The sequence below is a fragment of the Rhinichthys klamathensis genome, unplaced genomic scaffold (genome assembly GCF_029890125.1).
Source record: "Rhinichthys klamathensis goyatoka isolate OS25496 unplaced genomic scaffold, OSU_Roscu_1.1 h1tg000040l_1, whole genome shotgun sequence".
Taxonomy (NCBI): Eukaryota; Metazoa; Chordata; class Actinopteri; order Cypriniformes; family Leuciscidae; genus Rhinichthys; species Rhinichthys klamathensis.
The window spans coordinates 14,301,376-14,317,674 of NW_026606587.1; the positions used below are offsets into that span (position 1 = coordinate 14,301,376).

The window sequence follows — 16,299 nt, forward strand, 5'->3', positions numbered from 1 at the left end:
GAATTTAAATGGTTTAAGTCAAATTAAATTAAGTGTGGATGATTTTAGCCGTGAAAGATGGTTGACATAGCAGTTTAAACGGTGAGAGGAGGAATGCAACTAAAACGACAGAGCTGTCCGTTAAAGATAACGAAGTAGTGTGTCCCAAAGCTTGCCCATACTCTTCTGCTACACACTCAAAAGTATGTACTTTTTCTTCACAAAAACAGTACTTTTAGGGCATAATATAAGTATAGGACGCGCAGCACAGGTATTCAAACTTAGACAACACTGACCTCTAGTGGTACACACAAGAACATACCAGTGCAAAAGTACAGTTTAAAAATGTAACCCTCTCTCCTTGTCTTCAGTGAAGGTTATGAATTCAGAATATAGGTTTTATGGCTGTTATTAATCAAATATAATCGATTTTAGAGCTGTGGTTCTCAACCAGGGTGCCGTGGGCCACTAGGAGGTCTCAGCAAACATCCAAGGCTGCTGGATGATTTACCATAATTTTAAATATCATATAAATTATCTTAATAATAACTTAATATATTATTAATAATAATATATTAAAACAATCTATATTAATGTGTTGAAACAATTGTGTTGGACTTACGGGGAACCAGTGTTTCAGAATATTATGCTAAGGAACACGTGATGACGTAAAAGAGCCCTGACGTAAAATAATCACCAAATTAGTATTTTAAACCGGTTCTTTAAAACGAACCGTTCAAAAGAACCGCTTCCAATAAAGGATTCGAACATCCAGCCGTTTAACCGAAGGTGGTCTGCATTTTCAGTACGGGGTTTTCAACTTGACCTGTATTTAAATTAGTTTATTTTATCTATAAAACAGTTCTGCAAATAAATAAATAAATAACTATGATGTCATCATCCAGCTCGGTTCAGTTCTCATACAACAACGGCATCAGTACAGTCAGATAATATTGTTGAACATTAAGTGTTTTCTTAATTACTTTCATTAGGGTTACTTGATAAATATGTTTCATTAATCAGTTTTAAGCGATACATTTTAAAATATATATTTTTGTAAAGTGTTTTAATAGGCACGTGACAGACAAATAGCTACAGTAGGCTAAGCCACGCCCCTAAACGATCAAACCTATCAAGGGGAAGCGCTGCTCTGTTACGTCACGCCAACGATAAAAAAGACCCGCGACGCGTCCGTCGCTCGTTGAGCTTGACGCGACGCGGGTCCTGGATGATGAAGTCGCTCACGGAATAAGGTCTTGTGTTTGGATGACTGTAACTGATTGTCTGCTGCACGATGCAACGGGACCAGTAACTTTCGCACACGCTGTTCATTCATTAACAAAGCGTCGTTAATTAGAGCGCGTGAGCAGAGAAGGACACACACACGCGCGCGAGGTCTAGAGGAGGATAATAATAACTTCACATTTATAAAGTGTTAGAGCTCACTGGACTCTGGAAACTCATCGAGGTGAGTCGCATCCTTTATGTTCACAAATTGAGTTGATATTGATATCGATTTGCACTATAAATTCAAGTTGACGAAGTTGCAATGTATGAGCTGAGAATTTAAAGTTTAAAATGCACTGGATTCATCAAGACATGGTCATGTATCGTTGCATTAAATTATATTCTTTACTTATGACTTATAGTTATTCTAGATCGATGTAGAAAGAATTTTTTCACCATATATATATATATATATATATATATATATATATATATATATATATATGTGTGTGTGTGTAGTTAAAAATATATATTTTATATATAAATATTTTTTTATAAATGCAGAAATATTATATATATATATATATTAAGTATGTGTGTGTGTACATATATGCATTTTATATAAAAAATTTAAATATTGTGTATATATATATATATATATATATATATATATATATATATATATATATATATATATATATATATATTCTTTTATAAATATATTTTATAGATATAAATATTTTTATGAGTGTGTATATAAAAAGTAGGTTTGTATATACAAACCTACTTTTTAAATACCGGTATGTATATAAATATTTATACACTTATATAAATATTATATACGCACACACACACACACACACACACACACACACATAAATACATGCATATATAATGCCGAAGTACTGAAAGCATTTGTTTCGTCTCGTTTACTTACTGAAGTACTCTCTCACTCCAGTTTCATTAATGGACTTAGTCTGCCATGTTTATGTTGTCTATTGATTATGGAAGTCCATACTGTCTTTCAGATGCTTGGATATAAAATGTCTCATTTTATTTGTTTATTTATTTATTTACACACATTAACTTGTCTTGATGTAGACAGACAAAATGTAATATTTTTGTCAAAGGAAGCAACTATTTCTATTTTCCTTTACCGATTTCAACTCGTGTTTTAATCCGGGTGTAATCCATTTTATTTTAAATGATTTGCACTCCTGGGAATCCTCTCAGATCTTTAGTGCTTTGAACATCTAGAAAGACATGACTATATCCACAATATGATTATGCTGCACATACACTTAATCATGTTTAGCGTTACAGCCAACAAATATTCATTCATCGGAAGTACAGAGAAGTTTTATTCAGGAAAAAAAACATATTGATCGACCACTGTTATGAATATTGGGAAGGAAGCGTTCGCTTTATGATTGTTCTGGCCCATCAATTATTGGAAAAATTGGTATTAACTAACATGAACTAACAATGAGCAATACAGTATTTGTTCATCTTTGTTAATAAAAATCCAGCTGTTCGTTGTTCGTTCATGTTAGTTTACAGTGCATTAACTAATGTTAACTTATACAACTTTTGATTTTAATAATATATTAGTTAATGTTAAAATGAACATTAACAAAGATTAATAAATGCTGTAAAAGAGCAGTTGATTATTAATCATGTTAACTAATGTAGTAAACTAATGTTAACTGATGAAACCTTATTGTAAAGTGTGGCCAAAGAATTCATCATCAAAACAACTGATTCACATACAGTTATAGCGTCTGATTATGTCTTCTGATTTAAAAAAAAAGAAGTTTTTATTGCAATAACAATAACATTGGGGGAATGCAGAGCAAAATACTTGAATCTATAAAAAATTAAGATCACAATTCTGTATTTTGTATCAAAAAATCAATCATGCATCTAATAATACATCAAGTATCCTTTTCGACAGCTGAGATGTCTTTACAGCTTCACCATCGCTCTGTGTTGAAGTCAGAGAGCCGGAAAACTGGGAATCTCAGAGTAAAACTGGGAATCTCAGAGTAAAACTGGGAATCTCAGAGTAAAACTGGGAATCTCAGAGTATTACTGGGAATCTCAGAGTAAAACTGGGAATCTCATCTCGGAGTAAAACTGGGAATCTCAGAGTAATACTGGGAATCTCAGAGTAAAACTGGGAATCTCAGAGTAAAACTGGGAATCTCGGAGAAATACTGGGAATCTCAGAGTAAAACTGGGAATCTCGGAGAAATACTGGGAATCTCCGAGTAAAACTGGGAATCTCAGAGAAATACTGGGAATCTCCGAGTAAAACTGGGAATCTCATCTCGGAGTAAAACTGGGAATCTCAGAGTAATACTGGGAATCTCAGAGTAAAACTGGGAATCTCATCTCGGAGTAAAACTGGGAATCTCCGAGTAAAACTGGGAATCTCAGAGAAATACTGGGAATCTCCGAGTAAAACTGGGAATCTCCGAGTAAAACTGGGAATCTCAGAGTAAAACTGGGAGTTGTGATAAAATATGATGCACATGTTAAAATATGATACACTGGTGCTTTGCCAGATGAGAAGTTTATCTATGTATCATCTTTTAATTCATTTTATAACTGTATCACATATGTGACCCTGGACCACAAAAAGCAGTCACATGGGTCAATTTTGGAAATTGAGATTTATACATCATCTGAAAGCATCATCAATGGAAAGCTTATTTATTCAGCTTTCAGATGATGTATAAATCTCAATTTCCCAAAATTGACCCATGTGACTGCTTTTTGTGGAGATATATGCACATATGTGATACAGTTATAAAATGAATTAAAAGATGATACATGGATAAACGTCTCATCTGGCAAAGCACCAGTGTATCATATTTGTTAGGATAGGACAATATTTGGCCGAACTATTTGAGAATCTGGAATCTGAGGGTGCAAAAAAATCTAAAGATTGAGAAAATCGCCTTTAAAGTTGTCCATGTTCGGGATTGTGCTTCATTCACTCACAATTTTATATATATATATATTTACGGTAGGAAATTTACAACATATCTTCATGGAACATGATCTTTACTTAATATCCTAATGATTTTTGGCATAAAAGTTTACCCCATACAATGTATTGTTGGCTAATGCCACAGATACAGGTGAAACTCGAAAAATTAGAATATGGTGCAAAAGTTCATTTATTTCAGTAATTCAACTTAAAAGGTGAAACTAATATATTATATAGACTCATTACATGCAAAGTGAGATATTTCAAGCCTTTATTTGTTATAATTGTGATGATTGTCTTACAGCTTATGAAAACCCCAAATTCACAATTAGAATATTGTGAAAAGGTTTTCATATCTGTAATCCATAATCATCAAAATTATAACAAATAAAGCCTTGAAATATCTCACTTTGCATGTAATGAGTCTATATAATATATTAGTTTCACCTTTTAAGTTGAATTACTAAAAATAAATGAACTTTTGCACGATATTATCATTTTACGAGTTTCACCAGCACACCCGTCGACCTGTGCCTGGTTGTGTGATCCAGGGTCACATATCTCTTTTAATTCCTTTTATCGGCTAACGGTTTTAATTTTCCCTGCTTTTATTGTGTGATTATTTTAATTCCTTTTGAATTGCCATAGTGTGTGATATGACGACTAAAGGTGTGTTGCCCCCCTCAGCCTCTGCTATGGTGAACAGCCAGGTTGCGGGCGGTGTGTGTGTGTCCAGGTCGTGCGCGGGCTGCGGGGGTCGCATCGCGGACCGGTTCCTGCTCTTCTCCATGGAGCGCTACTGGCACACACACTGCCTGAAGTGCTCGTGCTGTCAGGCTCAGCTGGGAGACATCGGGTCGTCCTGCTACAGCAAAGGAGGAATGATCCTCTGCAGGACCGACTACATCAGGTACGGGGTTCGTTTAGGGTGTTTCCACACCGGGACAGTCCACTAGTTCACTTGCTTTGGTTTGGTCCGGACCAAATACAATGTTGATTTTTTGTTTTTGTTTGTTTGGTGTGGTTCGCTTTCACACTGCCCTTTTTGCGAGTGAACCAAAATTTGTAAACAAAACCACACGAGTGCTAAGCTCATCCATTCATTGGACAGATTTTCGAACCGTACCAGTTTTAGGGTGCTTTCACACCTGCATCATTTAGTTCGGTTGAATCGCACTAGAGTTCGATGTCCCCCTTGGTGCGGTTCGGTTGGGCCGGTGTGAATGCAGCGATCGCACTCGGGTGCGCACCAAAAGCGTTGGTACTAGGGCTGGGACAACGCGTCGACGTCATCGACATCGACGCAAAATATTCGCGTCGATTCGTCAGACCCAAAACAAAGACGGCGGCGCCGGAGAGTAGTATAGCAACACGAGTGGCTCCTCAGACTTTCAGAAGTGCAAGGCTGTCATGTTTTTGTGTCTGTTGGATTTATTACAGCACGTGAATTCATCAGTTTCTCCTGAAATCCATGAAAGTAAGTGGCCGGTGAACTGGGAGAAACTATAAATGTATTGTTTTACTATAAATTAAATGTATTTAAATGTCTGAAACCTAAAATAAACATTATGTGGTTAAAAACACTGAACAGTTGTGATATAGCCTATGATGACAAGCGCTGAGCTCCTTAGTGCTCAGCTGCTGCAGAGCTGCCGAAATCGAAATTGCTGATGAGATATAGAGGAAAATAGGCTATCTAGTGCAAAATGAGAATGTTACGAAAATAAGAATGCATTACTTTGCACTTATATAGTCTTTTATTTTGGAATTTTAAGAGCAATAAACATATATTGCAATGTTAAGGAATTCATGTTTTTTTTTTTTTTCATTCAGATATGTAAATCAACATGTATAAAGTGCTATTAGTCAATTAATGGGGAGATAATCGAATCGGACTGGGAAAATGAATCGTTAGATTAATCGATGCATCGAAAAAATAATCGCTAGATTAATTGTTAAAAAAATAATCGTTTATCCCAGCCCTAGTCGGTACGCTTTCAAACGAACTCTGGAGCGGTTCTGTGGTGAGAACGTGATCCGACATCGAACAGACCCAATCGCCAAAGAACTGCGCATTTTTGGACTAAACCAGCTGCCGTAGTCAAACAAAACCATTATTTAGATTGTCAATAGCGCTTCCTTTAAGCCACGACTGACTCCCGCGTTCTGCACTCTCACTGAACCTCTCCTCATGAACACTGCAGTTGTCCACACTGCACAGGGAGTCTCTTATCTATATCGCGTCTAGACTGTGTTGTTTATGAGGGGATTTGCGAAAGGATAAACTCGTGCTGATTCTGAACTCACACCGTGAGCGACTTCTCGGCATGTCTGCCGGATCTCCCTCCTCTGGGTTCACTTCAGGAGTTCTGTTGGACGTTTCCCGCACGTTAATTCTGACCAATCGGAGTGCAGTTGTGGAAATATGTTCAAGACACATCTGGCCAATGAGTGATGTGGATGTTGTCAAGTGACTGCATTTTGGTTCGTTTCATCAACTAATTCAGACCAGAGCGATCAGTGTGGTGTGAAAACGAACCAAAACCCCTGAAAATACTACAAAGTATAATTTCTCGCCCTTGGTCCGGACCAAATGACCCGAACTACAGGTGTGAAAGCACCTTTAGTTTGTAACCGGACCGAGACCACCTCTTCAGCTGGATCTCAGTTAGAGCGCTTTGAGCGCTGTTGAGCGGAATCATAAACCCCTCTGATTGGCCGTAGTGTTCACGAGCTCATCGGATCTGTCTGTGATTGGCTACAATGATCAGCTCACGGAAGTGTTTGAAAAGTGCTTTGAAAGCACGCGCAGGACCGGTCCACTGATAGACGCCTGATTTCAAACGCCCGCGTGTGTGTCTGTGTAAGCGCTCGCTGAAGAGCGTCACTGATGTATATTTTTGTGCTGTCAGTTAAACGCGTTATTAACGGCGTTAACGCAAACCCATTTTAACGGCGTCAATTTTTTTATCGCGAGATTAACGTTCTTTTTGGCATAGCAAACTTTGTAGTTTTTTTTACATGCTGTAACAACAACTAGTAACATTAGAAAAACTACAACACCACACCGGATCTAGCTTGACCAGAAACAAAACGACAGGCACGCCGCACACACTTGTTTGGGCTTTTGAGCCGGCCAAATAGTAGTAGGGTAACGTTACGTTTTGAGCGGATGACGAGCGCGAGACGCCGAAATGGATGCCAATAAGATTCTAAATGGATAGTTTACTTTTAAAAAGTTGCCAAATGTTTCCATTGAATTCGCGTCAAACGCACCAAATGCACCAAATAAAATCATTAGCGCATATCGCGCAAGGCGCTCAACTCGCGTCATTCTTGGAAAATGGACGCGCGAATGAGGCGAATTCACGTCTACCGCACCGCGCCGCGCAAAAACGCCAATAATGGGACATTAAATGAGAAAAAAAAAAAAAATGTAAAATGAGAATAAAATAATGGGACAAAAATAAATCAAGGGACATTTAGAATAGATAAAAATGTGCGATTAATCGTGAGTTAACTATGACATAAATGCGATTAATCGCGATTAAATATTTGAATCGTTTGACAGCACTAATATATTTACAACATGTTTTTGAAGCGCTGATCATTGTAGCCAATCACAGACATATTTGATGAGCTCGTGAACACAACGGCCAATCAGAGGCGTTTATGATTCCGCTCAACAGCGCTCAAAGCGGCACATTTTTTCATTTCAGACAGTATCGACTTGGTACTTTTGACAACACTAGTCTCGGTCCGGTTGTTTGGTCCGCACGAGTGTGTTGCTGTATTCACACCTGCCCATAAGAAACCAACTTCAGTTCGATTCAATCAAACCAAACAAGATAGGTGTGAATACACCCATTGATTCAACTAAGATTACAAGACATTTTAGCTAGTTTTAAAAACAGAGTATTTCTGTATGGCCCAAGCTGGGATCCTAGCTCAGAGGTCATGACCTTTTCAACTCCATCCAGCAATTCATCATATTCAATTCACATTTATTTATATAGCGATTTTCACAATACACATCATTTATTGACATAATCGGATGGTCAATTATTTTGTTAAATCTGGAAACAACGCTTTTATAATGCATTTTTAATGTTTTAATTATGCCTTGTAATTTACATATTATAATAATGCATTGTATGGTCTCATGAATAATCATAACCACAGTTATTATGCTTATTGTTACACCTTTAGAGAGTATGATGCATTAAAATGAATTCGAATTTAACATTTTTAATTGCATTGGTTTCAGTTATTTATGAAAAGATTCAATGCATTATTTATAACACACATTATGAATACCTTTTATAATGCATTATATATAAAGGCTTTATTATATAGTATTTTAATGCATTAATTATGCCTTGTAATGCATTGAATGAGAGTATAATGCTTTAAAATGCATTACAGTCAACCAATTTCAAGTGTAACAAGGAATCTGCAAATATTTTAATGCATTTGAACTTTGATTACAGTTATTTATGAAAAGATACAATGCATTATTTATAACATACCTTTTATAATGCATTATACATAAAGGCTTTAAGGAAAGTGTTACCATAAATCTCTTTAATTATTAACTACTTTTAATCACTTAAAAAAATGTATTCAACATATATTTATAAAAGTATAAAAATATAATAGTATACACAAATATAGTTTTCTTTAAAATTGTGACATCCAGGGAGTAACATAATTTGGACCTTTTCTAAAGCATAGTAGAATAAAAAAATAATTATATTGCATTTTCTCGATTATTGTTGTACTTAGGGTTAGGGTTTGTTTTTAAGGTATAGGTTGCATGTAATTATGCACAATTTATAGTTATTACTCTAGTAACTACATGTAAAATGTGTAACAATGACACTGTAAAATAAAGTGTTACCCGTTTTTCTTTTCTTTTGGATCTTGTAAATAAGTCTATCACTTATTGCAAACTGATCCTATGGAGCTATACCATGATTTAGGTTCAATTTGTAGCCCTGTTACTTGTAACCATGTTTACATTTTATTATTATTAATAAATTATTATTATTTTTTAAATTGTGCAAGTCTGATTAATTGTTTTGTCTGTTTAAATGTGAGGTTTATTGCTAAAAACACAAGATCGCAGAAATCAGGGTGTTAAACTGTGTGTTTAGACATGCGCATAATATCAGTAACAAGGTTGACAATATAGAAAACCACATAAAAAATAAACATAACATAGTTTTTTTTGTTGAGCCCTTAATTTCTACTCAACTAATATAACTTCTAAGAACCTAATTTCACAGATCAAGCACAAAAATCCTGTTTGAAATTGCATTGAAAGTCATTTAATTGCTCATGAACCATAAATTCATCAGGTAGTCTGCAAAGTTTAAAAACTCATCTCACACTCACTTAAAATACCATGAATTGATTTTAGTTTTAACAACTAATAATGAGTGTGAAAAAGGCTTTTAACTCATAGACCCGTATTGTTTCTTTTTTTCACCTCCACATTTAGCAGTGACCACGTTCAAAATCGTAATCATTATAACAAAGACGCAAGTCGATAATGAGACCGTTTGAGACGAGAGTCTCCAGTCATTTGCAATTCAAAAGTTTTCTGAAGCTGTGGTTGTCATGCTATGCTGACGAGCATTTTGTTCTTGTGCTGATTTGCATCGGTCTCATTTGCATCCAGCGGGTGTTGATGATCTGCAGATGCGTTCTCTCTCTCTCTCATGCTCCCACAGACAACATCAGATCAGTCGTAGATGCGTCACACACCATCGTTTAATGTTAAGCCTGGTGTGTGTCAAGTCATAGCTGCACTCCTGCAATAAAGCAAACGCAATTTGTGAAGGATTTTCAGTGTGTTTCTTCTCGCTCATGTGTTGCAGGTTGTTTGGGCACACCGGGGCTTGCAGCGCATGTGGTCAGTCCATTCCCGCCAGTGAAATGGTCATGCGAGCGCAAGGCAACGTCTACCACCTCAAGGTCGGTCACGTGAAGCCTTTAAAGGGCCAGTTCACCCCAAAATAAAGATTCTGTCATTTACTCACCCACATTGACATGATTTTCTTCTGAGGAACACAAAAGATTATGTTTGGGAGGATGTTTTTGTCCATACGATAGGATAAAGTCATTACACTTTGTTTTAAGGTGTCTTTGTTCTAGTCTAATTTTACGTTTAAGTACAGAGTAGCGACATATATCACTTTAGGGTTAGGAATGGAGTTTGGTTTAGGGTTAGGCTGCACGAAATATCAAAATTATCATGCAATCGAGATATGCATATCACAACGGCTTGAGATAACCGCATGATTTTAACCAAAAAGTCCAAGTTTTAGGTTGACACCGAGAGTAGACTGGACACGTGACCGTTACATACGTGTGACATGCTTAATGTTATTAAATGCAATAAGCGAAGGACTCGCGCACGCATAGGAAGCCGCCTCACGGCACATGATCCCGAATTCAGTTCTTCTACCCAAAAACACACAATTATGTCAAAATGCCCGTCTTGGTAAGTTTTCACATAATCCCAGTCAGTTATGTCTTAATTAGGGTAAACGGTTGAGAAATAAAGCGCGTGTGTAACAGTATATTGTATCCGTGCAGCTCTTAAAGTGACAGTAGCGTAATAAACCTGATGCTGTCTGTCAGTAATGATAATCAAACAACAAAAGACGGAGAGCAAACCACTCACTTCTTATGATTGAAGGATTAATCTATGTTTAATTTATGCAGTGAAGACTGTGAAGTATTTAATAACTTTATTACATTTCTGTATGTTCCCTACCTGTCAAAAAAATTGTGATTTATTAAACAAACAACAAAAAAATTGTGTAGCTTTAATAAGAATCAGTATATATTTAATTCATACAGTGAAGAATAAGCTGTTTTATTTGTACATTTGATTGTTCAATTTGTGTAGGCTTACTTAAAAACCTTAAATCTTACACTGACGTAAAAATGACACTTAATTTTTATTTAATGAACTGCTGTTTACTTTCAGGAGTTGTAGGGATGCTTTCTCCTCACACAAAAAAAATGTGAAACATGTATGTTGGTTATTGGTACAGTTTTTAAATGCAATTATTACACACTTAAAGCATTATCATATCGGAAATGGAATATTGCATTGAGTTATCGCATTTGTCTTCGATATCACGCAAGCCCTAGTTGCATGTAATTATGCATAATTTACTGTTATTACTACAGAAATTCCATGTAACGTGTAGAACTGTGAAATAACATGTTATCTAATGGGGTCCAATAATTGTATAGACAAAAAAAACATAAAAAATTAGTTTTATGTTCCACAGTAGAAAGAAGGTCATACAGGTTTCGACGACATGAGGGATAACAGAATTTAAATTTCTTTGGCGAACTCCTACATTTTGTGTGTTTCTAAATAGCAGATGCTCATTAGAGCTGAATTAAATGTGTGAAACATCATTATTTATTTATTTCTGTCTCATAATAGTATGCTACAATACATCTCTGGATAAAGCCTAGCTATATTACAGCTTCTCATAATAATAATAATAGTGTTCTCATTTGTTTAAAATTTAACTGGCCTTGGTTGCACAATTATCAACTTATTAAAAAATAATTTTGAGCACTGAGCCAAGGCATTTTTATATTCAGGCTAACGCTGACTAGCAGCTCTGCGTGCTTTAATAAAATGCATTGCTAATAATTCAGCACTTAAAACAAAGTAAAGGGGATAAATGTAGTCATTCCTCTCTCTTCTGTTCCAGTGCTTCTCCTGTGCGACGTGCAGAAACCAGTTGGTCCCCGGGGACCGATTCCACTACGTAAACGGCACCATATTTTGCGAACACGACCGGCCAGGAGCTGCACTTCTTAATACTCACTTGCAGAGCAACCCAGTCCTACCTGACCAGAAAGTGAGTGCATGCTTTTATTTGACTCTTTAAAAATGGACTGCATTTATATAGCGCTTTCACAGACCCAATGGCCACCAAAGCGCTTTACATATTGCCTCACATTCACCCAAGTCAATAAAGTCAATATGGTGCAATGCATGATTTTGGTCTTTTGTGTGTAGGCCATAACCAGGGCCATAACCAGCCAAATGTGTGTGTATTTCAGCAGTGGTGTGTAACGCCGTCACTCCGATTAGCCACTTTGGTGGCTTGAATTTTCTATATAATATGTACATTTTTTAATTCTAGTCTTTTAAAAAGGCATCTAAAATAATAAACTAAGTGCAATGAAGTGTTGTCAAAAATATAGATTTTTTTCAATGCATATCAGTATGCTATCTGAGACGCTTCCAATACTCATTTTCCACAGAATAGACACACTATGCCAGTTGTGCTTTCTCTCTCTCTCATCTCTCCGACAGTAGTCGCGTTTCCATTACCCTTAAAATTGCGCAAATTGAAAATACGCCCAATGGAAACATGTCAATTTCGCAAAAACTCCCATTTATCGCACAGAAGTTTTTACGCTCACATGAGGAGGTTTTACAGGCAATTCAAAAAAGGAATATTTCACAAAACTGCAATAGAAACAGTGTTTTCGCATTTACAGGTCACCTGACGTACGTAAAAGTCGATCATTCTTTAAAGATGGCGCGGTGTGTTCGGACAGAAGACGAGGCCGAGTTCTTCGTTAAACTCATAAAAGACAAAAGTATTACGGGAATACTGGATTCTAAACAACAAAGAAATGCCACAATTTCTCAAGAGCTTGAAGCAGAAGGAGTGAGAAACACTCATAAGAGCCGCTCACAGTATAAGAGTCTTTCCTTGCCATTAATGCTGTGATAACACGCCTACGTCTCCTTCAGTTAATAATAATGGCTAGTGCGGCGGCTGCGATATACGTAAACCTACTAACATCGTCGGCATGATGTTTGGAATGACTTATTGTGAGAGGAAAAAATTACGTTTAGTCGCATAACATCGGATAATGGAAACACTGTCATTTCGCAATAGTGTTTTATCGATATTTAGAAAATATCGCAAACGTTTTTCGCAAATCTGCGATGGAAACGCAGCTACTGAGTGACACACAAACCCGCCTCCTTTTACTCACTCATTACTCACTCATTTCATTTGCTCCGGATGAAATTTGTTGCTGTTACAGGGCTTGAGTTTCGCCGTGGGATTGCGAGTATTGCGCATAATTTTACTCATTCCCGCAGATTTTGTGCTCACACCCAAAGAACCGCACATAAAGCCGCCTCTCAGTGCTAAACTAAGTTGTTTTGCGCTGCTTATTGCGCTTAAACAGGCAAAAGGACACAAAATAATGTCAAACTGCCAGTCTAGGTGAGTATTCACGTAAACACAGTCATGTTTTAAGTGAAAGTAAACACTTGCGCGTAACAATGCGATTAATCGCAATAAATTCATCCGATTAATCGCGATTAAATTTTTTAATCGTTGCCCAGCACTAGTTTTAAGTGAAAGTAAACAGTTGAGAAAGAAAACGCATTTGTAACAGTATTATAGATCTGTGCGTCAGGTCTTAAAGTGACAGCAGACTAATTATGAGATGATATTAAAAATATCTATATGGCAGTTTTTCGCAAAAGTATCGGTCAAAATTGAAAAAGTTAATGTCAAGCCCTGAGTATAGCTATTAAAGTGTGTCATAGTGGATGAACATGAATTTTTAACAAATCTTGTGTTTTGTAGGTTTGCTGAAGCGCTCCTCAACGTCTTCGCCTCTTCCTCTCTCTATTTACCCTCCAGTGTGCTTTTCATCACTGCCATCCTTCAGGCACCGACACTCTGACGCACTTACAGCTTTACAGCCTTCATTTACAGACTTAAGAGTTTCTTTGTGAGCGAGAACGAGTTTGGGATGGAAACATTTCTGTGTATCTGACTGTGGTGAATTCTGATGGTGATATTGTGGCTTTCTCGCCCCCTGAAAACAGAAGTAACACGTCTTTTTACTCACAGGATATCCTGTCTGTCTCCCATCTAACCTCACAGAGAAGACTTCATCTGAGAGAGCAATGAAGTCAACATTAAAACTGCGTTCTCAAACTATTTTTTATTCATGTGTCTGATTTAAACATGATATTCATCCAGAAAAAAATGTAGGGCAGGACTTAAAGAAATAATAAAGACATGCTATTACAATCTAAAATGGAGTCAGGCTGTTGGAGAAGTTGAAAAGTAAGAAAGCTTGTGACGTCAGCTGGAAAAAAAAAATATCTTAGAGGTTATTACATTTTTTTTTCTCCCTTTGAAAGGGTAAAAAAGTTATTTTTACTTATGATATTAAAAACCCAAATTCAATAAACACCTTATTGATGATGCATACTACAGGTGAAACTCGAAAAATGAGAATATCGTGCAAAAGTTCATTTATTTCAGTAATTCAACTTAAAAGGTGAAACTAATATATTATATAGACTCATTACATGCAAAGTAATATATTTCAAGCCTTTATTTGTTATAATTTTGATGATTATGGCTTACAGCTTATGAAAACCCCAAATTCAAAATTAGAATATTTTGAAAAGTTTTTCATATCTGTAAGCCATAATCATCACAATTATAACAAATAAAGGCTTGAAATATCTCACTTTGCATGTAATGAGTCTATATAATATATTAGTTTCACATTTTAAGTTCAATTACTGAACTTTTGCACGCTATTCTCATTTTTCGAGTTTCACCTGTATGTACGAGCGGACGAACCCAATAATATAAATTAGTTTCTCGTTAAATGTTTCCCATAGAAAAGCATTATAAAGAAAACGCCTAACCATTTAGCACGTTGCATTCATATTTTGTGCTCATCTGATCGCCTGTATATATAATGCATCATTTAATAAGCTGTATATTGAATTTTATCTTTTAATTTAACTGTTTTAAGGCACTTTAAGTGTTTTTCACGGTAAAAACGTCCTGCTGTTTTGACTGAAATACTGCAGCAGGTGCTGGATATGGAGCACAACGGCACAATTTTGTTCACATATCATTGTTTTTCTCCTTTTGAGATGGAAAACTAACATTCCTGTGCTGCAGTTCTGTGGATGTTTCGCCCTCCGGGTCACATGACATGACTGAACACTATGAATAGCGACGTGTGAAGCACAGATCACACAGAAGTCGCTTTCTGTTGGGGAAATCTCACAGATTGCTATTAAAATAACTGGATTTCACCGAGCAACAATAAAAATTAACACCTAAAAAGTGCATTAAGAAAATAAATTGGGTCAATGTTGACATCAAAAACAGTACATCCTTTGGGTGTAGAATTGTAAATATGTTTTTTTTTTTTTACCAGTACTCTCTGTAACGGTCGAATTATCTGCTCAACATGTGATGTCTATTTAAGGTGTAATTATCCAATAAATGGGAAATGCAACAAAACCCAGTCGTCAAGAATGAATTTGTTGTCCCTTTTTTATCCTCCACTGTTCATTGTTTATTGCTCTCTCATTAGTTATTAGCGCTGGTCTCTGTGGTGCAGACGTGATTACCCAAGGGTTGGTGTGAATAGGGCTTGAGCTCGGACCATTACAGAAGCAATTAAATGTGAGCGTGGAGTGTGTAAGTTCATTGTGAGTGTCGTATCTGTGCCGGTGTATCACTGGGGAGGCTGAACTCTGCTCTGATCCTGTGTTTGAGTTTAATAAGGCCTAATCTAACGCCTGCTTAATTAAGAGGCAGTCGCTGCTTTCCGTTCACTGCCTCCAAACAATCACACAGCGTTAAATGTTTACCATGTCACAATTAAAGTACACAGACACACTTCTTCACCCCGTCTCCTCCTCACAACCTCCTGCCCTTCAGGAAGCTTACAAACTAGCGGGAAATTGCTCTTCTCGCGTTTAATCGACACGCTGAAATATTATTTTTCAGAAACATACTTTTTTGTGGAATTGATATCCTGTTAATATATACGTTAACGTTATAAAATATATATAAATGACGTTAATAGTGCGATATTTTAGTGTGAATTTGAAGTGTTTCCCACGTCACAGAATTGTTTTGCGGTTGTATTTATACAGGTCAATGCCTTTTAAATGACAATAATTTGACTATTAGTAAACATGTGATGTTATTTCACTAGCTGAAAGAGATTTAATAGGGGGAAATGACTTTCTAACATAC

The 16,299-nt window shown here is 36.4% G+C and overlaps 1 protein-coding gene across 1 annotated transcript; it reads left to right on the plus strand.

The window, feature by feature from the left end:
* Positions 1-1,340: 1,340 nt before the first annotated feature.
* Positions 1,341-14,320, plus strand: si:dkey-90l8.3 (LIM domain transcription factor LMO4). The gene is made up of 5 exons (XM_056246923.1): positions 1,341-1,447; positions 4,889-5,111; positions 10,084-10,180; positions 11,950-12,099; positions 13,861-14,320. The coding sequence occupies exons 2-5, from the start codon at positions 4,897-4,899 to the stop codon at positions 13,867-13,869; spliced, it is 471 nt and encodes a 156-aa protein (XP_056102898.1). The 5' UTR covers positions 1,341-1,447; positions 4,889-4,896; the 3' UTR covers positions 13,870-14,320.
* The last annotated feature ends 1,979 nt before the right edge of the window (positions 14,321-16,299 follow it).